The sequence below is a fragment of the Chlamydotis macqueenii genome, chromosome 2 (genome assembly GCF_036417535.1).
Source record: "Chlamydotis macqueenii isolate bChlMac1 chromosome 2, bChlMac1.mat, whole genome shotgun sequence".
In the NCBI taxonomy this organism is placed as follows: Eukaryota; Metazoa; Chordata; class Aves; order Otidiformes; family Otididae; genus Chlamydotis; species Chlamydotis macqueenii.
Window position 1 is genome coordinate 51,217,655 of NC_141557.1, and position 27,505 is coordinate 51,245,159.

Below are 27,505 nucleotides of genomic sequence, written 5' to 3' on the forward strand. Positions count from 1 at the left end.
AAAGGAGCCAAGAGCAGCTTCAAGTAGCTGAAAGGAACAGTGTCCAAAGTTAAGTGTTTTGCACTTTTGTCCCTGCTTTTATTCTGCTCTTCTCCTTTAGGCTTAATTCCAGAATATCTTCCATTTGTGCTATCTGTGTTTATCTATCCTAGGAGATTCCCACACTAACGAAAGAAATTTTAAAGCTCTTACAGGCTGTTTAAGTTACTGAACAAACAGAAGCAAGGCTCAAAAAACATATACAAGAGACTCCAACATAATAGAACAAACAAACAAACAAAATGTGTAAAGAAAAAGCCTTTCAACAGCCTGGCAGACCTTTTGATTTTTCTTTAGTCATTTGTCTCCATTAAGGTTTCACTGTAGCAATCAGACAGCTAGTAACTGTAATGCACACACTCTGTGCCACTGTACATCTCTGAAAGACAACCCTTGTCTCCTTCAAAGCTCAGAATCAAACAATGTGGTAGGTGGATAAAAATAAAATAGGGATGGAATAAAAAGAAAGTGATCTTTAAAGAGTTTATTAAATGAGCATGTGATCTAGTGCTCTCACTCTGGATTTTGGCCACTTAAAGAACTTATGTTATCTAAGAGTGTCACCCATTGCCTCTGCTAAGGAACAGTGACTCTTAGAATAGCTTAAGGAACAGTGACTCTTAGAATAGCTTTACATCTGATTTTTATCTTCTAAACATTTTGGTGTGCTCTTCATTAATCACAAAATGCTTTTCAGTCTCTACTCACCCCTCCCAATAAGCAGGTTTTCAAAAGGAAATTATTTACCTTTATCTTTTTAACAATCTTATTTTCTTCTTCATCATCTGTCTCTGGAAACTCATATATTTTAATTTTGTGTTCTTGGATTTCTTTCATTATCTAAAACAAAAAACATGTTATTTGTTTGAGGAATTTATACTTTGTAAGAACTCCATTTCTTGCTGCAATCTGATTCTCCTTCCTTTTGTCTGATATGCAAGATCCTTGCATATTAAGGTAAGTTACATCACAAAACTTGCACGTTTAACACCATCAGGTGACTCAAGGGGAATATCAGCATGACCATCTCTTCTTAACCAGGAGAACACAGGATCAAGAGCCAGAGCCTCACAGCTAACAGAATACTATCCACCAATACGAGGCAGCAAAAATGAACATTCATTTTCTACAATGGACCAAACAGATTTACACTAACGAGAATTCTACCTGCACATGCAAAAACTAATGCAATACAGCTCAAATTCTCAGACTAATCTCGCAATTGAGTCCTTAAAAAAACCCAAAAGATTTGAGTACATAACTGCAGGCATACTTCAGCCCTTGGAGTTCCCACAATAGCTACTGCTGTCATTCATATTCTTTTCTGTTCCTAGCTCACCTGAGCACCAGTTGCTTGAAGCAGGATCACCTGCTTATTTTAATACAGCTTGTGACTGATGGACTGACTGTAGTGGTTAGCTGTGTTCAAAAATACAAACACTATTGAAAATTTAAGAATAACTGACAGCGTCATCAAAAATGAGACTGTAGTGTTTTAGTGCTTGATTTGTCTGAAGGGTATATTTAAAAGCAAGCTGATTCATTTTCCAGAAATTTAGAATGGAAAAACATTAGACCATTTAGCTGACAAGCTACACTGCAGAGCCCTGGGGAATATTTCTGGTTTATGGGTTTGCAATCTCATAAGAACATAAGTTTTTAATTCATACAAGGACTTATTTTCAAAGTTTGATTTTGGAAAGCCCCCCTTATTTAATATTAACTCATTGATAAAGCTGCTTTTACATTAAGAAATATTCTGCGTTCTATCATCTTTCCCCCTTTACATCACAAAAACCCCATGAAATACAACCAAAACAGACCTCAGGTCTGTAGCACCTTGCTTACATTTCTCCAAGGCAGAAAATGTCCTTTAATTTTTAGTTTTAAATCAAGAGCTTGCACATAGCATCTCTTAATGCCAACTTCTTTTCAAAACCTCTGTTCTTCTAACCGAGCACTGGATACAGTTCAAAAAACAAACCATGCCTTGTCTTGTCCTGTTCTGGGTCCTCCTTATCCTCCTCATACAACACAGTAAAGTCTAAATGTTCTCCTCTGATCATGTAGTTGAAATAAAACATAAACTACCTGTAAACATTAATACCAAATTTATTCTACAAATACAAAAAAATTATCAGTTGTAACAATGTTAGAATTATCTCACCATCTTTAAAATACATTATCACAGCTCAAGACTCAATAACAGGTATACCGATTCTTATCTAACACCTGAGGCATCTTTAATAAATATAACATGTTAACATGAAAGTAAATACCACAATGCAATCAGTAACACTAATACTGTTAAATACCCTTTTTTTTTTTAAAGCACACAACTTCTGTTAGGCACCTAAATCTTGAAAGCTCCCTTCCTCCTTTACTGATTTTTATCTCAGCAGTGAATTATTTCACTTGCCAAGAATCATACTGCACTTGAAACCTCTTCCCCCGAGGATAGAAACAAGATTATTTCACCAAGAAATATAATTAAATCTAGAGATATAAATTACTTAGCTTTGCTGTCTCAAGTTGTTGCTTCAGGGTTTAAACTTCGTATGAAAGAAGTTAAATCTCACCATTTCCAGAGGGATCAACTCACTAAATTATCTCATGTTGTAAATATAATTCTTTCAACTCACCTGTTTTTTAAACTGTTGGCATTCCTCGGGTGTAAGTGTGTCTGCTTTGGCAATAAGTGGAATGATATTCACTTTTTCATGCAGGCGCTTCATAAACTCTATATCCAAAGGCTTAAGTCTGAAAGACAGCATTAGAGCTTGGCAATTTTTACTAATTAAACAAGAACATACAAATGATTTGAGATTTGTCCTGACAACTACTCTTAGGACACTGACTTATGAGTGATAAATACTTGAATGAAGTTCAAAAGGCTACCTGCAACTGCTATAGGAAAACTCCTAGAATTGTATAATACCAGAGGAATAAGCTGTAAGTTAATATTACCAGTAGTCATGAGACTTCTGCTAGCTGAAATTACACTAATTTAAGCAAGTGATAAGAACTCTCCTCTGAAGGTAGTAAAGTTCATGTTGTTCGCCTGACCAGTAAGAGTTTACAGTGGCAAATCATGCTCTGTTCACATATGCAGTTTCAGTTTCATGTTTGTTCATTTCCATGCTTATTCCTGAGAGTGGGCTGTGAGAATTTTTCATACATTAGATTGCTGAAGACAGTAAACTCTGTGGCCTGTGTACAAATGAAGTAGAAATATGTCATCTCTAAATCACTACGTATAACAAAGACTATTAAAGTGGATGACAATGACATAAAAACTAAGCCAGCCACCATGCGGGTATATAAAGTGATCAATGTGGATCAAAGTGGTCAATATTTCTTGCTTGCTAAAGGAAAGCAACAGACTTTTTGATGTATTAATGCTTCAGAATTATAGCAAGTTTAGTCAGGCTTAAAGGATTCACTTAAAGGATTTAACAAGATTATTTCTCATATAAAAGAAATCAGGATTAGTAACATTAAAACCAGATTCATTTGGTACTCAAATTTAACTTCTTCTCCAAACCACATATAAAAGAGTATGTCAAAGAACAAATATTTAACTTCACTTTAACATTTTCTACCTGTCACCGAATTTCTCAGCTTCCCAATGTGTTTCCACTAAATAGCCCACATTAATGCACATGTAGATTAAGAGCACTCGTTTGGCTATCCATTCATCTTAACACACTTTTCCTCTTCCTGCTTCAAAAAGCTACCCAGGGCAAGAGCAGGCAACTTAAGGTCATTTCCTCTCATCCTATCATGTTACTTGGGAGAAGAGGCAGACAGCCACCTTGCTACAACCTCCTTTCAGTTACTTGTAGAGAGCAATAAGGTCTCCCCTCAGCCTCCTTTTCTCTACACTAAACAATCCCAGTTCCCTCAGCCACTCCTCAAAAGACTTGTGCTCTGCCCTCTCCATCCATTCTTTTGATGCGCTCTAGCACCTCAACATCTTTCTTGTAGTGAGGGGCCCAGAACTGAAAACAGTATTTGTGGTGTGGTCTCACCAGTGCTGAATACAGAGGGATGATCACTTCCCTACTCCTGCTGGCCACACTATTTCTCATATAAACCAGGATGCTATTGGCTTTCTTGGCCACCTGGGCACATTGCTAGCTCATATTCAGCCAGCTGTTGACCAACATCCTCACATCCTTTTCCACCAGACAGCCTTCTAGCCACTCTTCCCCAAGCCTGTAGTGTTGCATGGGGCTGTTGTGATCAAAACGGAAGGGCCTAACCTGCAATTTGAATTTTCTTTATAGATTGTAACAAGCTGGCTTTTACAAACATATTAAGTCATAAAATCATAAGGACAAACAGAAGTCTACAAATGCTTTACTTCAGTGTAAGTACAATCATGCATTAAGATCAAAGAGTACACTACTCGACAGGTTACTGAGCTGCTGGTTGCACAGGAGACATGACCAAAGACTGCAGAGCCACAAAAACCATGCAGGAAGTGAGCAATGTCCTTTTCAGAGAAGAAAGTATCTTAATAGCCGAAATGAATGTGAAGAACAGTACCAATCTTCTCTGTGCTTCATTCACTTCCTTAATTAGATGACAATTTCAAGCATTTACTCCAGTAATTGAAAGACACTATGCAAACCCAGCTCAAATTTACTTTTTTCCCCGCCAAGAATAACATAAAATACCTGTACAAGGAACATACTTTTCCAGCTTTTGGCCTCACAAATTTAGTGACCAAAACTTAATTTACTTGAAACACTACCTTTATTTTTCCTTACAAACAATTTGTACTTCCCACTGGTTTAGAAAGTTTTAACAGATAACAGGAGGGTGTGGAGGAAATAAATTGTTTTTGAAGAATCTGAAAGTTATGCTCAAAAAAATATTGACTAACAAAAGGAATGGATCACTTTCCCTTTATTTAAATGACATTTTATTTTGCACAGTAGTAAAATAGTATATGCCAAGAACTCAAGTTTGTATTTAAAACTGACATGCACATTGAGCAAAACTGGCATTACCAACACGCATGTTCAACAACAACAACAACAAAATGTTAAGGTAAGCCTACATAAGAAAAACTTTTCCACCCCCCAAGATTTCTTTCCAAATTTGAGGAGTTTGTCTAGTTCAAAATCATTACAAATATTCTGATGCCAACTATTACTGAGTGTAATAGCTGGCATTTTTCACTGCCTGAGGAAGATTCCTCAGAACTCCTTCATTACTGCCTTCAACAAGTTTTAATGCTTTTGACTCCTACTATGGAATAGGCTGCTTACCTTCTCCTTCTGGTTTTGAAGGCATAACTTAAGAGATTCTGACAAATTTAATCAGTTATATTACAACGATAAAATACTAATCAAGCAATTTAAGAAATAGTCAATCTGTATCTAGTACACCCTGGAATTGCAGTTCTCTCTCTCTACCACTAGATAGAAGTCTGATCAAGTTAAAAACTAAGCAGGAGTGGAACACTGCATAATTGAAAAAACCCAGAATACCTATACTGGAATTGTTGCTAGACAAATTATACCCCAGCTGAATTAAAGCATGCTTATAAGGATGCATGAAACCTCTTGTCTTCAATTTATGGCTAAAATCAAAGGGAGGGAAGATAACTGGAAAGGAAAACTCCCATTGCTTGAAGCGTGAACCAGTTTCTCCTTCTAAAAAGGAGGGTGAACAAAAGACTTATAGATCACAAACAGACCTGGCATTTGTAAACATCCATGTATTTTTAATGGTTCTAATACTGCTTTTCTTGTATGTAATTGACGTGCAATCATGTTTTCTAGTGTCCTAACTTATTACTTGACTGGCTTGCTGATGTTTGACAAGTCGAAGTAAGCTCATCTTGAAATCAAGCATGGTCTGCAGGCCATCAAGAACTTTACATAACTAAGAATGCCAAATTTGGGTGTTTATCTGAGATTAAAAACAGAGAAAGGAAACATAAAACACACTAATACGAACCCATGTCCTGAAGGAGCAATGAAGTATAAACAACACTGCACTCTATTATCTGGCATCTGACGTCTGTTCACTCGAGATTCTGCATTCAGGTAGTCCTCAAATTTACTGTCAATGTAGTCAATAACTGGCTGCCAACTGCAGAGGTTACATGAATAAAAAACCTGTAAGTTATATCATTTATGTAAAAAAGTCTGTGTTTGCTAAGAAATAGATGCACGCTACTTCCCCATGGCTTGCCTTTTTTTTCAATTAAGAGACTTAAACACAGCACATTTTAAGTGATTAGCTCCTCAACAAACAACCAAGTTACACAGCTCTGAAGATAGAACCTTGGAGTTCACTGAAAAACCATTTCAAACACAATTACCTTCATTGTAATAGCATTAAATAGAACACTTAAGAACAGTAGCCAAAGGAATATGCTTTACTGGTCACATCTTGTGACACCACGGAAGTCTGTTCTGCACATTGCATGTGTGGGTAGAGTCAAATGCTCCACTCACCTTAAAAGGAGAAGTTGGTAGCACTTCAATCGAGTTATAAAGGTACCTAAAACTACAATAGTTAAAGTCTTCAGCTAACTGAAAAGTTTGAAAGTGTTAATATTTTAATGAAGATCAAAGTATGCTTTTAAAAAAATGTCACAAGGCATTATATCTCACACACAAAATACAATTCAGAATTATTGTGAGAGAATATACCAAGAATGTCTTACCAATTACTATTATCCACAGCATCTCCAAATCCTGGTGTGTCAACTATTGTAAGTAGTAACTGAACACCACCTTCTTTGATTAAAACTTTTGACTGTTCAACCTGTAAAACAAGTAAGTTAATCTTAATTTTTTAGCAATTTAGTCATCCATCTTAAACACTGGGAAAAGCATTCAATGAATAAAAAGTCTGAAAAAGAATTGGTAACTTTTCTGCTTCAGAGGGAAATGGAGTCCATGTTTTGTTTATAAAATACCAGTAATTTTATAATCATTAATTGAAGGGAAAAAGGGGGTTATATTTTAAATAAAGTCAGTGACAAAAGAACCCATCTATGCTTATAGGATATCTAAATGTTTTAATTCCTGTTGAAACAGGAAAAACCCTAAACAATACTAATGCCCGTATTTAAAAAAAAAAAAAAAAAAAGAAAAAAAATTGAGATATCCAGACATCCTGATAAACCAGGCATTATAAATTGATAAAATTATGAACTTTGGTCACTTCAAAAAAAGTTACACTTTTCAAAACTAATCCTCCCCCTAAGTACCTTAGACACTATATTTCTAGTCCTGTTAACGTATTTTTAAGAATACATTTATTCTTCAGCTAGTATAATGCTTGGGAAAGGACTCAGAGAAAGTGACGGTTTCCTATTTCAAATAGGTGACTGGAAGGTAATCCAATCTAGCTGCTATCTGCTGAGCTAGACCTCACGTGACCATAACAGATCGGTTCCTGTTAGCGCAGGTCACTGATGGAAACCTGCCTCGGAAAGCAGCTGCACCAGCAGCAGGCATGATGCAAGATCTGGGTGTGGGAACGCATGCCTCAAGTTGTGACCACCCATCTGCAGCACAGCTCAGTCAGCATGCCAAACAGATTCAGCATGTCATGACACAAAATTTAGGCTAAAGAGCAAATGGACTGCTATCCCCTTCTTTCTACTAATACCTCAGTAATTATTGATAATACCAATGTCACAGCCTGAGAAAGCGCTGTACATCACTGTTGTATCAGTCAGTCTGATCCACAACAGCGAGACATGACAAACTGATGTTACAGCATGTTGGCTCTTTCCAATTGCTCCTACATCTAATCATAGGGGTTTTTTCCCTGATATTATGACAATTTCTATAAGTTACTAGTGATGCTGTTTTCTAGGTATGGATTCAAGAAATTAACTGTGCGACCCATTCATTCAGAGCTACACATCAGTTGGCAGACATTGATGCCACCTTGCTGCTCATTGCTTAACATTTCTTAAACCTCCTGAATCCTAAAATGGGTAGAGAAAAGAAAGTTATATTTAACTAGATGAACTCCTGTAAGAACAAAGTAACAAACTTTCAGAGAGAGTAGAAACTTGGATAATAAATCCGACCTGGATGGTCTCTTGACCAGCGCAAGATTTGAGAAAGATCGTATCAATGCTGCTTAGTGCTCGCACATCCCCTAGCTATGTAGGTGAAAGACTCTCTCACAGCCGCACCTGAACATTGTTGCAAACACTTTGCAATCATTGTGATGCAACATACATCTACAAGGTAAATTAACACTCTGCGAAAGTCAAATTAGATACCTCTTGCAGAAGCAAAATGTTAATTCTAATTCAGAAGAGAATACAAAGAAACACAGAAAGCAGTAACCAACTGCAAAGAAAGCTCCACATTTAACCTCTAAGTATGCAGGATGCTATTTTTATCTATTGATCAGCAGGGATGCTATCCAAGCCAGATCAATCCCTTTTGCTGTTAGGTCTCAAAAAATTAACTCAGCTGTGCTATGGCTGTCTACAGCATACAATCATCATGAGCTGGTTCCTCACCCAACAAAAAGACGAAAAATATCAGTAAGGCAGCTTCATAATACAGAAGTCCCCAATGCTGGGCTACCTGGATGTTAGTCACACAAGAATCGAGGTTGGAGTGTACTTCAATCTCCTACTTGAGCAGGCGTTACTGCAAGGTTAGGAAGGTTTTAAGAACTAAAATAATAATTAAATTAAAAAATTCCCACAATCCACACTCTCCAGCCTAAGACATCACTAAGTTACCCTTTCACTAACTGTACAACTCCTGGCCTTCCAAAAATGTCCAGTGCAAAGACTTGAGAACCTAGGAATACATGCGGTGCTCTAAGAACTTGTGTTTAAATTATAGTGAATGTATTTTTCCCCCCTTAAAGAGTTCTAGAGAAATTTTATTGCACACAATCAATCGATGCCAGAACTCACGAGAGTAATCCCCAGCCACATAGTCAACTCAGTCAAGAATTTACTACTCACAAGCTTTAGTACATAGGAGATTAACTTCTGATTCCTCGCATTCTTTTTTGCTATCTTGCATATAGTAATCACAGAGCCCCTCTATAACCAAGCTCTCTGCAAGTACAAGAAACCCGTAACACTTTCAAAATTCTAGAGATCATAATGTTAAGACCTGTACTCTTGCCAAGCGCTACAAGGTATCAGCTTTATTGTCAACATAAAAATTCCCAGCAAGAACCATTAAATTAATTATTAAGCACTCACAGTGGAATGCTTTTACAAAAGAAGCAATTAATAAAACATTATCTTGAACATGTGTTTGTAACAAAGGAAAAGGAAGGTCAAGAGATCTTCAGAAATGCCACGTCAAACATTTTTCCTGAATTTGTGAAGTTACCTTCTGACAAATGGCCTGCAGTAACTGAACCTCTGCAGGCAGTGTTAATACCTTACTGGGTGGTGAGGATTTAAATTTACTCTTACTTTTCACAAATTCATGTAGGTATCTTGCTATCAGAGCAGAGCTTTCAAATACCTACAGAATAAGAAATATTAGTTCATCAAATTAGATATCCTGTGCTCGTGTTGTGGACAATTAGACCATATCCACTATATATTGTAAGCAGTATAGACTGCTGGTAAGAGACAGTTGGTTAAGAACTTCCCATACAGTCTCTGTAAAGTTGCATTTTTCTAACCTAAATGGATGTGCCCATACATGGTCAAAGGCATAGAAAGCAGCAACATCTGGAAAAGATCCAGAAAAATCACTGTAAACTAGTGTCATTCATAGTCAAGCATCCAACTGCATCCTATCATCCAATTTACAAGTATTCCCAAGGGATTCATGAAAAACATTAGTTCAAGTCCTGGAATTTAAAACTTTTAATAAAAAGTCTCCTGCAAACAGCCATTTTCCCATGCACTCCAGTCAACTGGGTCACAGGGGTTTCCTTGGCAGCTACTACACAGCATTCATGACTTGATGCTTGTTACAGCTTGGCTACTTTTAATGGATTAAACAGGTCTTTACCACACTCCATTTAAGAGTCAAATAATGATCAGAGAAAACTTATTTCATACTCCGTAATTTCTGAAGGTTTCCTTTGAATTCATCTGACATCAAGTCACTTACTATTAACTGGTTTTCTGTGTTTTCCATGAAATTAATACAAAGTACTTGCCTCACAGAACAACTCAGAATTGCAATTTTCAAGCCCAAACCACAGTTTGTACTTATCTATGCAAGACTCTCGTATACAATTCCTGATCAATAAATTATTCCCACCATATAAGAGCAGCCAATTATTGCCACTAAGGTTTTAGTGCTCTGGTGGTCTCTCATCTCTACCCTACAAAACTCTTGACATCCTCAACCTAGAAAGGTTTACACTGGCACAGAGTACAAACCCCACGGATCCGAATAGCAGCCCCAACTGTTAATTCTTTAATATTTGACTGGAATCACTTCCACATCATACACATAGTTACGAGCACATTAAATCGTCACAGTTTGTAGGGGAAAACAATTTTATCCTCACTTAGACACTGAAATAAGACAGTTTCAGTTTCCTTTTTAAAATGCTACACTTACTGATTTTTTTTTTTTCATCACAACAAGTAACTGAAAACAAAGCAATGTTGCACTACAAGTATACTCAAACAAAAAAATACTTACCAGGTAAAGTAAGCAATAGTTTCTAAGGGGGAAGGTCATATTTAAATATATTTTATTTCAGTCATATTATTAGCCAAGTCACAATAGACCCCAATTGGCTACTGAAAATAGTTTTGGCTAGCTCTTGGCCACCCTCAGGCTTTAGCCCACACAGTGAAAGCAGGAAAAAATGCAATGACTTTTCAGCCAGGGCTCTATTCAAGTTCCTCCCCCCTCCTCCCCACCCCACCAGTTTTACAAGCCCAAAAAAAGTGAAGCTTCTTGAAAAGCAGGGGTTTTTTTTTCTTCTTCAACAGTAGTTTAATAAAAATAAAACCACCTCTGAACAACTCAAAAGGTCATGATGAACATATCTAGTCTTGTCATCTAACAGATGAAAGTACTTAAAGACTCCAGAAGCTACACACACATTTTAGTTTTAGTTGCATTTTTCTTACACTGATCCACCTTTAGCCAGGGCGGGACTAAGTTATCTTTGAAAGATGTCTTGGGGTTGTTTCTTTTTTTGTTAGTTTGTACCTAAATTCTTCCTATGATTTTTTCCAATTTAAAAAAAAAAAATCTGCCAAAGAGAAGGAATCCAACCTACCATTAAGTTATTTAAATTATAATTCAATGAACATAATCTGAATTAATTTAGTTTCAGCTAAAGCAATGTGCAATGAACAGTAACAAAATCACACTAGTCTCTCTTCCAATAAAAAAAAAAAGTCACTCTTCTACTTAATCAGTCAATGTTGGAAAATTATTTCATTTTTAAGTGTATTATGTGAGAACTTAACTATTTGTACACTTTATGTGCACTTGCACCCTTTTTGCACATCTGATGTGCATCCCTACTAACAAGCTTTTAAGTCAATTTGATCAAAGTCACTATTGTTTTACATCAAACTGATAAAATACCCTAAAAGACATGACCAAAGCTTAGAGAAATTTAAATATATTGCTAATCAAACTCAGCATATTCAGAAGCTTTCTTCCAAACAAAAAAAAAAAAAATTAATATTCTGCAACAAATGCATTTTGTTTTAGTATTCAGGACTGATGTTGAGCTAACTGACAAGCACTGTAATTTAACCTGCTTAGTATAACTACCTTTCTCCTGGTCCTCTGGTAATTATTCAGTGTTCTGAGACTGGATTGAAAAACTCTTACCCAAAACCTCAAAAATCAAACAAAAAAAACCATGAAACAGTAAGGTCAGTAGATCATAGCACTGGAGCATAATTATCCAATTCAATTGAATAAAGAAAAGCATTCAATTTTACAGCTCCTGTTTAGCACCTTGCATTCACTCAACTGAAGGCTTAATCACTTTATGACAACTCTGTAATTGCACAGTCACTTCAGCCACAGCTGAGGTACTCTAAGGCTTTTACACATTAGGTTCTTGCACTTATGTCAAATCCTTTAATACACAGTTTCTAAAAGCCTGCCATAGAGGGTTTAGTGCACTTCCATGTATTTCTACAGATATACTCAATATTTTAATTTATGACAAAACATTCAATTTCTGAACAGGACTGCACCAGTATGATGTTTCTAAAGTACATGTAGCACACAAAGTACTTTGCTTCAGGGGTCCCACCCTTCCACAGGCTACAAGGTTGATAACCTGGAAGTTTTGTGTAGCTAAGGTACACTGAAAGACATGCTGAGTATTTCTTAGTGGTTCACATCCTGGCTAAACTTATTTGAAATACAGCTGCTTATGCGACAACTGTATCCCCTTACCTTACTAAAGTGCAAGTTATATTGTTCAAGCTGCAGTTTTTTCACCCAGCCATACCTGTACAGTCTTTTTAATTCTGTGTGAAGGACCTGGATACTCTGGGGAATACAACTCTGTTAAGAATAATGAGTTGATTAGCGTTGATTTTCCCAGTCCAGATTCACCTAGAAGAAAACAGAACAGTTTCAGTAAAACCAGGCGCATCACACTGAGTATAAACTTTTAGGCCTACTTTTCAACTCTTCTTGAAATGTACTACCCGAAAACATGCACTGCACTCTAAGGCTTTAAGAATCTATCACTTTTTCCAATTTCAAGGAAAACCTTGCAAATGCAACTGTCACTGTTGGATCTATAGACATTCATTTTTCTGATCACATTAAGTACTGAATGCATTTAGCACTTCTCCATTGCTCCCATTACAACACACAGATGATATTGCTCCACATCAAAAGTTTATAAATAAGCCGTCTTCCCGGTATTACTGCCTATTATGAAGCTAAAGCAGCCTAAGCTATCTCCTTTATTTCAAGCATTATTTGAGGGTATTATTGTCAGAGAGAGGAGAAAAAAGAAAAACCAAACAAACGAAATAAAAAAAAAAATACTGAGATTATTTTGGTCTAACTCCTAAAGCCACAAAAGCTAAAATGAAGTTCCAGAATTATGTGGTTTGCCTGGGAATTTTGTTGTTGTTGGGGCAGGGAAGGGGGATTGCATTTTGTTTATTTTTTTTGGCAATCTGTTCATTAGCAACAATAAGCCAGCCTTGCTAAAGAATCTGGAGACACTACTGCCATGACAATCCAAGCAAATACAGTTATAACTCCCACAGTAGAAACTACTCCCCGTTTACAGGTCTACAGAGACAGGAGCAAGAATTTCATATCAGCTACTTAGTACAGTATTTTAAAAGCCACAGGTTTTTTTTGCTTAGTTTTCTATTGTAAAGAAACTACTTCAACATGACAATCACACTGGCATGAGAACCAAGGAAAAAACTATACAAAAGTGATACTTTCTGTTTAAGTTTTTTATGCAGTACTGATAGGACATTGACAGTCACACAGAAATTTGCTCTTAAGCTAAAAAATTTGGGTGCAAACTACTTTCACTGAGGTAGGAGCTGCACTGCCTCCACACTTGGAAAAGAACAGCCAAACCTGCTAATCCTCCCCATCCCCAAACAAATAGTGGCTGATTTAAAGACAAAACCCAGAAAACTTCACAACTTGTCTTGAGATACTTGTCCTGGGTTAATGCAAATAATTGAGAGTTACAAAACAGAAAGTACTTACAAACCTCAGCAGACAACACCTTGTCTCCACTGTAATAGCTGGCTCGATTTCATACACAAGCTAGCTTATACACATCAGCTATCTCGATTACAATGGTGCAGCTCAAAGTCTCTGCAGTACCGAACAAAGCAATCTGATTAGCCAAACTGTAAATGGATTAGCAGCTGATGAAACATTGCAATCAGACCTCCTACAGGCTGGCTATGTTATTAGTACTGCTTGCTCTCCAAACTCCACCCTGTTCGACAGAGGAGCTAACCCCTGCTGCAGGCAGGCTCTGGCTAAGGCCGGGAAGACAGGCCGCGGCAGCCAAGGAGCAAGGAGACACTCAAGTTATAAACTCAAGTTAGCAGTGCTGGGAACACTAACCCCAACACAAGAGCTGTACATGAGTCAGAAGGGACGGGTTCACTGACAAGCACTTCATCACTACCATTGCAGACTGACTTTTTCTGTGGTCAGATGCATTAGACCTTTTAGAACTACATGGTAAATACAATGTTTAAAAGTGTCTGCTTGTAAGCTTGATGTGCTTGTAAGGGATGCACATCATCCACTCTGCACTTGCAAAATCTTTAGGGCAGGGTCAGTGGCAGCTGAGAGGCTTCCCTACCAAGCCTGCAATAGAAGGAAGCTTCTGAAAAGCCCAGCTATCCAACATCATAGCTGCAGCCAGTCTGAAGCTTAACCTTCTCCATCTCACAACTCTGCTCAAGATGCACACATCATTCCAGTAAAACCAAGGAGTTTATGCACCCTACTGAACATCTCAATAAGAGGGCTCCTATTTTACAACGTACCATTCACATTCTTTCAAGGAACATAGCTTTTTTTAGTTGACCATCATCTTGCAAAAGGCTGTCTACTGCACTACTGAAGAACGATTTGTGTATAAGCTTCTACTTCAGTATTCAAAAAGGGTTGTCCTTTCTCCTCCCTTCTATTAGGGTTATTGCTGGTCTTAACATCCCACAGAATTCAAAGTAGAAAACATTCAGAACAAACTTCTCCTGAAAAATCACAGTGCTTGTCAAGTTGCCATTGAAATTCAACATAAGGAAATAAGATTTTCAGCTCTGCAAGGACGCAATGGAAAAACCAGCAGCTCTCCCTAGATGGTTCCTGCAGTTGTTGTACTCCACAGTGAGTGGTTGCTGAACTGCTGAAGCATTATGGATAGATCTGATGGGGTTTTTTTCCCCTTCCTTACAGTAGCAAGGATGTGAAGGCAGTTTTGAGCTCGAATTAGTGAAAAGACAAGTATGCTAAGGATATTTACACACCACTTTGTTCTCAAAGGTGCCCCAGCCTCCTACGTATCCCTGCCCATGCTAACTTTAATCAGCCACTGCAGATTATAACACTTAGAGTGCTTAACTGCTACCAGTAATAGAGGTATTGCATGTAAGAGTTCGCATCAACACACCAATCCTGGATACACTTGTGCCTTAGACCATGTAACAGTCAACACCTATGATGGCAGTAAAAGCCTATAATTTAAAACAATTACACTGAAACTGCAGGTAAAAACTGTAAATGGAACAGTCAATATTGTACTATGGGGAGTCACGCTACTTCCACTGTAATCAAACAGGAATTTCTCTACTGACTACAGGGGAAGCAAAATTAGACAAACCAACAGTATTGGAACAATTTTAGCAGCCCTTCTGGACACATTAAAATATTCTGATCTTAGCTAGAAATATGGTAAGGAAAAAAAAAAAACAAAACACCACCCACCACAAATCAAAAACCTCTGCTCTTCCCATGTAGATTCTTGCTCAACCAAAATTCACCAGAAAGGATTCCCTACTGGAAAGGCTGGGAATGTAGCTTCCAAGGATGCAACAGGCTATGAATATGACAAACAAAACAAAAGAGAACAGGGAAAACACAGGGAATTTACTTTGCCTTAACATGAAACAAAACAAAAAGATGCATCCCAAGTAAGATGCACCTTCCCCCTCTCAGCAAGCATTTCTGATGAGATTTCGCCCTTTCACCATTACATGAAATAGCAGAAGGATGCAATGTAATAGAACCAGTTTCAGCAATAACTTCCAATCACTCAATGCATCATTACGCATATTAGATCTAGCTGCCTAATTAAGAGTGATTTTTAGAAAAATATTTTCTGTTTTCCATATGAAATGTTTTGTTTCAAAAAGAAGATAAAAAAAATTTTTACTTTGCAAGGTAATCCTGAATCCAAGAATTTAATTATTTCTGGTATCCAGCTACTGCTTTACCTTGCCTTCACTTTCCCTGTCAATGTTTCATATATGATTCAAGTTTTCTGAATAAATACATGGTTCTTTTTCTTCATTATTTTGTGTCTCATTTATCAGCAAATCAGTGTTTCAACATTTCCCCAAGCTATTTATCCTCTATAGTTACATTCAAATACATGGAGCTGGTCACTTCTGTGGGTAGAAATAAGCATGCATTTTACTAACATACTCCTGTCAAGTCTTGCAAAGGACAAAATCTTTTGTCAGTCCTTACAGGACTAGCAAAAGTTGCAACTCTTCTCAAGCCTATGAGTTTCTAAATGGCTGTACAAATATTGGAGCTTTTCTTATACATCTGGGTCAACAATTACCTGCCAACAATTAGCACCTTTATACAGATGGCCCACAGCACATCATTTAGAATTAACCTTAGAGAGCAAAATTTCTTCTTGTGTGAACAAAACATTGATCAAGTGCTTCTCTTTTTCTCTACACAGATGAGAGCAGCTGTAACATGAGAAGGAAGACAAAAACACACCCCAAAACATTCAGCTTTTTCTTTTTTATCTCAAAGACATTTTGAGGGGTCAGCAGAGACCACCAGCAACCACTGGAATGGTTTGCAAACCATGATAAATAGTCTTCAGAGTAATATTAAAGTAGATAAAGTATGGAGAATTAACAATTTAAAAGTTGGAACAATGAAGTGCAATCCATAGGAATGGGGGGAAGTAGCGCTCCGGAGATAAAAAACAATGTAACTCAGATTGTTCTCAACTGAGCTACATAAATCTTTCATTTCCAAATCACTACCTGTAAACGAACCATAAATTATCACCAGAAAATCTGTGATAATAAGTTAGAAAATCTGCTCACAGGTGAGTTTCAAGTGTTCAATAGATGGGGGTTTTTTAACTCAATTTCCATCCATCAGCTCTTGTTATGACTTCATTACTACAAAGAAACTTACACTGCAAGCCTCTCCCTCCCTATGATAATAGAAATTAATTGTTATCCTTAAATCTTAATGATGCTGCTTTTTTCACTGTTCGTTGTTGTGGTACGTTGAGAATGTGGCATACTTCCAGCCTCTTCCAACTTTTCAGCCTCCACAATTCTTACTCAAATATCTACAACAGAAATGGACGAGCAGTCCAGTCCAACTCAGCTTCCAGCTCTATATGCAACTTTTATTGGAGACAGCTATTTTCTCATTCAGATATTACATCTCCTGACAATGCACCACACTTCATCTTCTAGCTACATCACCCTTAAAATGTAGGATCAGTTTTCTACTGTATTTTTAGGTTCTTGTTTTCTAAAATCAAAGCTCTGAACTTAAAAGCATGACTTACATTCTTAGATTTATGACCCCATGTGAGAGTTCATTACACACATCAAGTGATCAAGATCACTAACCAATACTGAACACTCTCAGCATGCTCTCTGCATGTTTTATTTCCTACCTCCTCATCAAATGAAAGAAGAAGTTACTCTTGCAGAAATCATCTGAAGTTTTTCTGTTCTTCACTATTACTTGGCTGTCTACCAGTCAAACAGTATTTCATGCTCGTGCCCTGTGACAGCAATTGCACTGCTGGCAATGTGACCACACGTGCTATCTGTACTTAGGAATTTCAAGTTGCTTTCCAAATCTCCACATGGGACTACAAACTGCCTAGGATGCACCCTCCTGCAAGGAAAACACTTTTGGTGGTCAGAGAATTGTAAGTCAGGACTTCAGTTAAACTACTCAAAGTAGTATGCTTCATGTATTGTTACCAAGAAGACGACCCCATCTCTGTTGCTGCTCTGTTCTCTGTTGAGAACAGCAAGAACTGCAGATTCAGAAGGTGCATTAACTGCTACCAAACTCTGGTGGCTGACAGAAGGTAACTCATCCCAGTGGGGCTTGTAGCTTATTAGAGACAAGCCACCAACACCTAAAATCCCAGGGTAAACAACTTTTCTACAAATTGCACAATTTTTTTTTTTTAAAGCTTCCACTGCATTCTAAGTAGAAGTCTGTATTTAGAGTTACTTGATACAGTCAAACATAAGCTGCAGATGCTTTACTGCTCTATCAGAATGAAGACATCCAGCAATATATCTTCTCTGATGTGACAGGGCAGAGATTTTTCGTGTGTTTGATAGCCCTGAAGAGTTATTATAAATGGATCAATTTCAACAGAGAAATGCTCTACTTCTCCACAGCTTAGATATACAGAATGTTTACATCAAAGTATATTTCATTTTTAGCAGGTGAGCAAGTTTTTTCAAGGAATTTTTTTCCATTTTATGAATTCTAATTATTGTCACAGTTTTTGGTCAAGCTATAATCCCATCAGCTTGAGCTGGTGACTCAGAGAGGGGTAAAAAGCTTGTCAGAAGAAATAAAAAATAATGCATTTCATCTTCTTTCATCCTTGTACAATTCACAGTTTATGTGCATGACAGCACCTGCAGCTTTATGCAAATGTGCAATGGCTTTGATGGCACTGTCACACAGTTTTTTGCTTTTATACAGAAGGGAAGCTACAAAAATAACCAGAGTCTGAATTACACCGAATGGTATGATGGAACCCATCTTCTTGCCGAAGGCGAATGATGATCTGCCATGTCATTATAGATGACCACAAAAATGGAGACTACAAGATGCTTTTAAGTCTCATTTTAGAAGCTTTTGTAAAGGCTAGCTCCTGTCTTCAGCACTCTACAAAATAAGAACCAACATTTTGATAAACATATAAGAACATCCAAACAAATCCCATCAGGAGGAGACGTGGGAGCAGCAGTGTGCTCCCACATATCTACAGTTCCATGTAGGATGGTGTCACGTGAAGTCTTGCAAAAAGTTCAACTTTGCATTTTATAAATGTTTATAAAGGAAAAAAAGCCAAAAGCTTCCCCATTTCACAACTTGAATTTGGAGAATAAGTTATGGAAGTAAAAAGCTAATCCTAGCAAAACAGAGTAACAGGGAAATCTACCAGCAATAAATTCACTTTTGCCTATCAGCAACTGCATCAAGAGCAAAAAAAAATTCAGCATTCAGGATACAGTAAGACAATTTCTTTCAGTGAAATTTAATGTAGAATAACTGAGGACAGAGTCTTGGCACATCATTTTGTCACAGATGCCACTTAAATAATTCAGAAAAGCCATTTAAAGCAGGGAAGGGAAGTACTTCAGAAGAAAATTGCAACATATTCTAGATAGCGCTTTGCAACTACTGTTATTTTCCCTCAAAGCAGCAGCAGTTCCAGCTTTCTACAACTGACAAGATTAAAATGGTCAGGAAACAATGGCTTAACTTCACATATGGAACTTTGGCTGCTGCCAAAAGAAACTGTCCCCTACTCCCAACCCACCACTCACATTAGAATTCATAATGCAGCATGGTGAGGTAAGAAGTGATATAGCAAACAAGGCCATTAGCGGCTTGAGGATTAGAAAATGAAGGGTGGGGAGGGAGGGGGGGGGAAGGACATGAGACAGACGAGTTAAGTCAAAGCTACCGGTTTCCAAAAAGAAGGGAGGGTAAATGTAAAAAATTGCATTTAGAAGTAGACCTCTTCTCTGCAAGAAAACAGCCACCAACAATTCACAAATAAAAGAATTTGTGGCACTTCACAAAGAAAGTCAAATTCGCTTTAATGACATATCTAGGTTTTGCTCCTGATAAATGGCATGCCTGCAAAGTAGCCATTTAAAATAGGATATGTTACTTAATTAAACATGAGGCAAACGAAGCAAGTTTTCAGCACTTCAGAAAAACAACTGTAGTCTAGTAAAACCAAGGAACTGAAATCACAACTTCATCTTCATTTTTAGTTCTTCAACACGACTGCAGATGAAAAAACCACCCCACAGCATTAGTCCACCCATATCTAGTACCAACAGCACCTGAAATGTGACCACTTGGGCTTCAGTATCCAAGCTTGCACGGAATTACAGGTATGCAGGCTGCAATAGCTGCAGCCCAGGCTTACCAAAGCTTATCTCACTTTGTTTTCTATACTACTTAAAAGAAAACTCCTACATCTGATCAAGCTGTAGTCATATTGTAATGCGGTATCAGAGACACTGCAAGCAAGAAGTTGTCAAAACTGACCTATATAGAAAATCTGAATGCACAAGCTATTAGTGAAATAACTGGGTTAAGGGATTCAACTGGAAGTGACAGAAGCTGCAGAGCTCCAGGACAACAAATCTTCTATGGTTAAACCCCATAACCAGCATATACCTTGAATTTTCACAGGCTTTGATGAAGCCAAAATAAAGAGCCTTCACAAGACAAGGAAAAAAAAAAAAAAAAAAACCAACATTGTTTCAAAATGAAAGAAGGAGTAACAAAAATAGTTGTGAAAGATGCTAAAGGAGGGTGCTCTCTAAGGCTAAGGAAACACACATGTGAGACCACCACTACTTGGTCAGGAAGAATTATCTGTCTAGAGAAAGCTGCAGAGCTGGACTTACTCTCTGGAGACTACACAGTGACAAATATAATTGATTAAATTCCCCAATTTTCTTTCCCCAAAGAAAGAAAGAAAAGTGATAGGAACATAACATTTGTCATACATACATTACTACTGACAACTAGTTGTACATAATTTCTAAGACTTGCTGACTCAAGAATGAAAGGTATATTAATCAACAGATCACAGATTAGTCACAATACGATCTTTCATTTCTTGGGTAGAAGTAAAACCCACACAGCTATCTATAGGCTGATAAGAAAATAAATAAAAAATAGTGATTTGATTTACTTAATCTTTAAGACTAAAATACTTGATACAGATACAGGGTCAACACCTTAAAGACAGTATAGCTTGTACTACTCTCATTCTACTTAACAAGTAGTATTACAGATCAACCAGAGCAGAAGGAGAGAAAGATGAAACACATTAGGCAGGATGTTACTAAAAAAAAAAAAAAACAAACCACCCAACTGATACATCTAAGGCATTAATATAACAAAAAAGGACAAAAAAGAAAAATATTTTTATTTACATGGAAACTAGTAAGTCTCTAAATAACTACAAAGAGCACCTAGGCTGACTTACTCAATACTGCACCACCTTTTTCCTTGAAAATTTATGCATGAACACAATAAAACATACTGGAAGTAAGTGTTGAGCACTCTCAAAATATCCCAAGTGGGCATTCTGATAAGAAACCAGTCCACAAAAATCTGTCAGAGGATTGAACTTAGAAGATTTCTAGAGCTAGTCAAACCTTCTTTCAATGCCTTATACTTGTCTCTTGATACCTTCTCTCCTTAATGTCTTTGAAAGCACTTGCAGTCAGCACAAAAGAAACTATGTTAGGACAAGACACTTAACTAGCACAAGTGGCAAGATAAAGTTATAGATCACTTGACAGAATTCTGCAAATTTGCCCCAATATTATTTGGGGCCAAAAAGGAACGAAAGGTTAGGGGAATACCATTTGCAAGTTAGGATAATTCTGCTTTTCAGTATTTGGACTAGTGCTAGTCAAAAGGATTACAAAGATGTGCTCTGCTAGATACGCTGCTGTCACTTCTAAGCAACCTTGGCAAAATACACAAGTTTGATACCTCAGTTACTTGGGGGTGTCTACATGCTTTTGTTTCCATAAGACAGCTTCCACTGTAGTCGCAACAATGGGCATTTTATCTCTAACAAAGGCTAAGGTAGGTTGGAGTAAACTTGTGTTTGTCAAGACTACACTCTTTTTAACATGGTGAGAAGAACTGTTTTGCTTAAGTGTTAAGCCATTGCTTCCAAACTGCTGCCACCACTATTTAGTTTTCTAATAATTACTTAGAAGAAAACTGAGATGCTTTTGTAGCCAACAACAGAAGCATATATTTACAGAGCTGAAAGGAAAATGGATAGGTCTGATAAGATGATACCTTAAAATCTGTTTAGTGAGCTTGCTATGTTTTGCAGCGGATGAACGTGAAGGACACACACGGGAGGCAGACCAGGACTCCTGGAATTCCTGCTAGCTAGGGAAGACAAAACCAAGAGCCAAGGACGCAGAATTGGATAAGTCACAAGCTTGTCCTTTACAGGAGGTGAGGATGATATACAGTAAGTTTAGGCAAAAGAAATACAAAACATAATTCTTAAAATATTTTATCACATGAATTCTTAAATCATTCAGTTAAGTGCAATGTAAAAAACCCACAACACTGACTTGGTAAGCTGGTGAAAACCTGACATTCTCTTTTCTCTCTCAATGTCTACTGAGTGCTGAGCTATTGGCTTCTGCTATGCCTGGCACTGATGTAGCAGAAAGCTAGTGAATAAATACTTGCCAACAGCCAGTTTCCTCTAAATCAGCAACTTTGTATATATTCCACATTTTTGTCAGCAGCATATGCCTCCAAGAGCTAAAAAAATAAAGAAATCTTGTAATTTCTCCTCCACTACAGTGTAACAGTATCGCTCTAAATTAGCCTTTTTAATGCAGAATATCACAAAAATCACACCTTATATCTTATTTCAGTATTTGTACTACTCTAAGGCTCCGAGTTTCACTGTGGATTTTAAAGTACTTGCTTTTGTAGGCCTAGGAGCACATAAAACATTCTAGTAATTTCTACATACGATAAGTTAGAATATCAAGCTTCCATCTTTGCAGGGTAACGGATTTTTATTTTATCTCAGCTTCAAAATCTGAATTTAAAAACTCCAACGTTGCTTTCCCACAGCAATAAGCTTCCCACTCCTCATGTGCCATCTTTAAGAATTTCCTTGAATGATTGTTAGTTTCCTATTCAAGTTTGTTGTTAAAAGTGGTATACAAAATTTGTCCATACTGAAATAGTAATCCTACTAATGAAACTTTACCAAAAAAATTAAGAAAGTTTTCAGTGATGCAAGGAAGTCCAAATAAGATATATCTAATTAACATGTGGTTATTTATTTACAGTTTAACATATGTAAAAGCTCCTCATTTAATAAAAACTTGGGCAGGCACTTCAAAATACATACAAATAAGATTTCCATACCCCACAAATGTTTCATTTGAAACAAATTCTAAACAACCAATTTCAAGCCAAGATTGTATAATGTGCTAAACAATGTGTCATTTACAAAAAATTTTAAGTTGTTCTTTTTAAGACAGGGAACAACGCCTTGCTTTCATCCTATACCATATCGGGCAGCTGCAACAGCCAGTGCTCCAATAAAGCATAAACTTAAAAGCACATTGCTGAAGTGTAGAGTTATACAGCCATTAACATCAGTTGATCTGACAAAACTTCAGCTGTGCAGGGCTACAGGTTGTGCTCTTCCCCTGAGCTCTCAAAATTTTCAGACATATACAGATTCCACAAAATACAATTTAAAAATATTTACCAAGGAGTATTTTTCAATCACATCCTACAAGACTGACTTGCGCATATCTTCATTTAGTATTTTTATTACGAAGCTATCCATAGGATAAGCAGCTCTTCTGACTACAGAAGTCTTAAAATTCTTCAAGGAAAAATATCTCAGACATAAACATAGACCCTTCATTACAACCACCACAATACAGTCATTAATTATAATGCTGAAGATTTTTAGCCACAAGCAAACATTATTTCAATGCAACCAAGGCTCATTTTGACAAGTTTCTGAAACAAATGTCTAATCACTGTCATATTGTTGTGGTTTTGTTTAGTGAGGGGGGGCCTAAGGTGGTAGCTTCTGTAGGAAACTGCTAGAAGTCGCTCCCCTTTGTTCAGTGGACTCGGCCGGGCCTAGGGCGGACCCACTGCTGGTCAAGGCCGAGCCAATTGGTAGCAGAATGTCCCGTGATAACGCCTCTGCGATAACGTATTTAAGAAGGGGAAAACAGAAAAAAAAAGAGAGAAGAGAAGATGTGAAGAAGCTGAGTGGAGGCAGAGGCGCAGAGGGTGAGGCGCAGGCCTCACCCTCTGGCCTCTCGCCAGGCAGCCGACTGGGCCTGACTCGGTCCAGCCCGGCTGCAAGAAGTGGAAAGGAGATGAGAAGTGAATAAGATGGATGTAAAAAAGATCCTGAGAGACATCTACCAGCCTGTTGTGAGGAACGGCTGCAGACGACAAGGTCAGTGAAGAAGGAGGGGGAGGAGTAATGCGGCTCCTGGCCAAGATTCCCCTGCAGCCTATGGTGATGACCATGGTGGAGCAGGTTGTCCCCCTGCAGCCCATGGAGGTCCGCGGAGGAGCAGAGATCCACTTGGAGCCCATGAAGGACCCCGTACCGGGGGAGGTGGATGCCTGAAGGCAGCTGTGGCCCGTGGAGGGCCCACTGGGGCAGCTGTTCTGGAAAGACGGCACTCCGTGGAAGAGATGACCCACGCCGGAGCAGTTTCATGAAGGACTGTGGCCCGTGGGAGGGACCCCACGATGGAGCAGGGGAGGAACATCAGGAGTTCTTCCCCCAACCATGAAGCAGTGGCGTGAAACAACATATGATGAACTGACCGCAACCCCCATTCCCTCTTCCCCCCTGTGCCGCTCGGGGGGGGGAAGGTAGTGGAGATAATGTTAAGCTTGGGAAGAGGGAGGGGTGGGGGGGGGTTATCTTGTTCTCTGTCTCATTATCCTGCTGTTTGTAGTAATAAATGAATAGTTTTCCCCAAGTCGAGTCTGTTTTGCCCATGACGGTAACTTTAAGGATTTCTCCCTGTCCTTGTCTCAAACCTCGAGCCATTTTTTCCTTATATTATCTCTCCCTGTTCTCTCAGAGGGCGGGGGAAGTGAGAGAGAGACTGCGTAGTCTGGTCCTGATCAGGGCTGAACTACAACACGTATCAACCAGTACTACCACCAAAAAAACCTCCCAGTCTCCATGTTATCCCTTCTTTGTGCTGACACAAAATTCTTCTTTGCCATGCAAATAGACTGAAAACTAACCTTCCTTGCAGCTCCCAGAAAACTCTCCAGCTGGATTCACATGTTAATCCAATTTGGGTCAAGCGCTATTAGTTCTTTCAGCACCAGCACAGGCTTAGGCTAGGTCAAAATCTGAACTTCAGCCTAGAGAAACAGCTGCTATTGTTGGATCACAATTTTTCCTAATTAAACCAGAATGACACTTCATAAATGCCACTGAGGCCAGTAAGCCTCCTCAAGTACTTAAAGATGGAAAATAATTTCCATACTCTTATTTATGCAACTGACACCCTCTACATCAACCACTCCCCCATCCAAACATCTTCAAAAGGCTGCCCATGTGGTGGTTTAGCCCGGATCACCACACAGTTTCTTATTCACCCTGCCCCTACCTAGTGGGACAGGGGAGAGAAATTGGGAAGAAAGGAAAACTCATGGGTTGAGATAAAAACAGTTTACTGAAAATACTAAAAACTACAAAGCTAACAGGATATAAGGATATTAATATCTACAAAATATACAAAATGAACAATGTACAATTTCTCACCACCCGATGTCCGAATGACCGACGCAGCCCGTCCTGAGCAGCGATCACAGGAACAACACCGAGCAGCAAGCAAAGGGGGAGAGCAAGCTAGCAAGGTAGAGGGAACGATGCCAGCAAGCAAGAGAGAAGAAAAGAATGCCAAGGGTGCCCAAACGGACACCCGACAAGAAAAGGAATAACTGAAAATGATGCCCCCTCCCATGGGCAACCCCCACTTATATACTGAGCATGACGTTTATGGCATGGAATACTCTCTTTGGCCAGTTTGGATCAATTATTCTGTCTGTCTTTTGCCCAGCTTCCCGCATCTGCACGTTAACGAGACTTGGAAAGCCAGACAGTGTCCTTGGTCTCAACCCTTCGGGACTGACCGGGGCTTGAACCTTGGATCCTCAGACTAAGGTCCGATGATCTCACGACTGATCTAGTGAGGCCCCTTCAAGCCCCACGTTGGGCGCCAAAAAGACTGTGGTGGTTTAGCCCGGATCACCACACAGTTTCTCTCCCCTGTCCCACTAGGTAGGGGCAGGGTGAATAAGAAACTGTGTGGTGATCCGGGCTAAACCACCACAGTCCACTATATTAAGAAACAGTGTGAAAAAGGAATTCCACAATCTGTACAAAAAAGAATCAGTAAAAAAAAAGCTCTACAGAAAAACTAGTCAAAAAGAGGCTGACCACATATGGAATATATAGTTATTTTTTTCCCCCTTCACTTCGTTCTGTTTTGCATTAAACAAGAAAATCCTTCAAGTTGGTTGGGTTTTTTGTTGGTTTGGTTCTGTTTTGCTGGGGGTCTGGGATGGGGTGCAACAAAAAGTACTCAAGTTCATTTTCTTAAAAGTCACCATAACCTGGTTTGGGAAAAGAACCTGACAAGCACACAATACTGAAGTAAAAATACTAGTTTAAATTTTACAGTTTTTAGAAGATGTGCGATTACTGAAATGCTAGAAAAAATAAGAAAAACACAAACTTTGAAATAAACAAGTCTAATACTATTTCCAGTGCCATATTAAAAAAAAAAGTGATTTTCTGTACAGTGTTTTATCCATTAAAATCTGTGACGCTAACTGTCCTTGCCATGTTCCAATGGAAAACCTCTCAAAGGAGCTAGCAATCTTGGAGACAGCAGCTCTAGTTATTTTCCAGTGGTAATTTTATACTGGTCATGCTACAGACCTAGCAACACTATAATGAGCAAAGGAGGACTAGAGAAAAAAAAAAAAAAACAACAAACAAAAAAAAACAGTTTGCCACATCAGATTGGTTGGTGGAAAAGAGCCATGACAAAGAAATCCACTGAGATCAATATTAAAAAAAAAAAAAAAAAAAAAAAAAAAAAAGCAGTCAGATGAGGTGAAAGAACTGCAAACACAGTCATGGCTAATGCAGCAACTGCCAAGGAATTTGCATTGACTCTAATGTTTCTGAAAAGGAAGATGCAACTCTGGATTCTTCCTAGCTATTTCCAAAAACTATGGCTAAAATAGGTCATTGTGTAGTACAACATCCTTGTAAATGGAAGGGGGGAACTTCTACAGTTTCAATAACATCAGGTATTGTTCAAATTTGCTATGATGGAAAAAAAAAAGAGCAAGTTTTTGTACTTGAATATCCATACTGTTATTGGGAGCTCTGTTCCTAAAAGCAAAGGCAAGACAACAGTCAAGTCAAGATCCCAAAAATGAAGGCTTAAATGAAGCAGCCTAAAAGTGCAGGAAGGAAAAGAAAGAAGTAATCAGATTCAGTATCTGTGTTGCACCATAAGGTGTCTCAAACATCAATACTCATCAGAAATTAAACCAGCATGCAAGCAAGCACCAGAATCAACAGAAGAACAGGGGTTGGGATGAAGGGAACTGGGAGAAGAGAAAGTTGGAAAGTCCTCAGAAAGTACAAGGCAGTTTGAATAAAATTGAAAAATAAACTATCTATATCTGAAAATAACAGCTATACACAGGCAGCCCCAATCTACACTGCTTCTGAACAAAACTTCTCAGCAGTGAAGCACTTAAGCCATGCAGACAACTCAGAGAGAAAGCAAGGATAAGAGTCCTACATCAAGTATCATACCAGGAGAGGAGTACTAGTCACCTCAGCATCCAATTATGCTGGAATTAAAGAGTGCTACAGAAAAGTCAATCAGAAAGCTATGGAAAATGGT

The 27,505-nt window shown here is 38.2% G+C and overlaps 1 protein-coding gene across 2 annotated transcripts in view; it reads right to left on the minus strand.

The window, feature by feature from the left end:
* The window catches only part of SEPTIN7 (septin 7), a 63,534-nt gene that overhangs the window by 14,517 nt on the left and 21,512 nt on the right, over positions 1 to 27,505 (minus strand). For both annotated transcript variants that reach the window (XM_086742963.1, XM_086742962.1), the window contains exons 2-6: positions 12,463 to 12,569; positions 6,728 to 6,828; positions 6,013 to 6,147; positions 2,682 to 2,799; positions 787 to 879 (exon numbers count right to left, since the gene is read on the minus strand). In XM_086742963.1, coding sequence (XP_086599089.1) covers positions 787 to 879; positions 2,682 to 2,799; positions 6,013 to 6,147; positions 6,728 to 6,828; positions 12,463 to 12,569 — 554 coding nt within the window. The remainder of the gene's footprint in view (positions 1 to 786; positions 880 to 2,681; positions 2,800 to 6,012; positions 6,148 to 6,727; positions 6,829 to 12,462; positions 12,570 to 27,505) is intronic.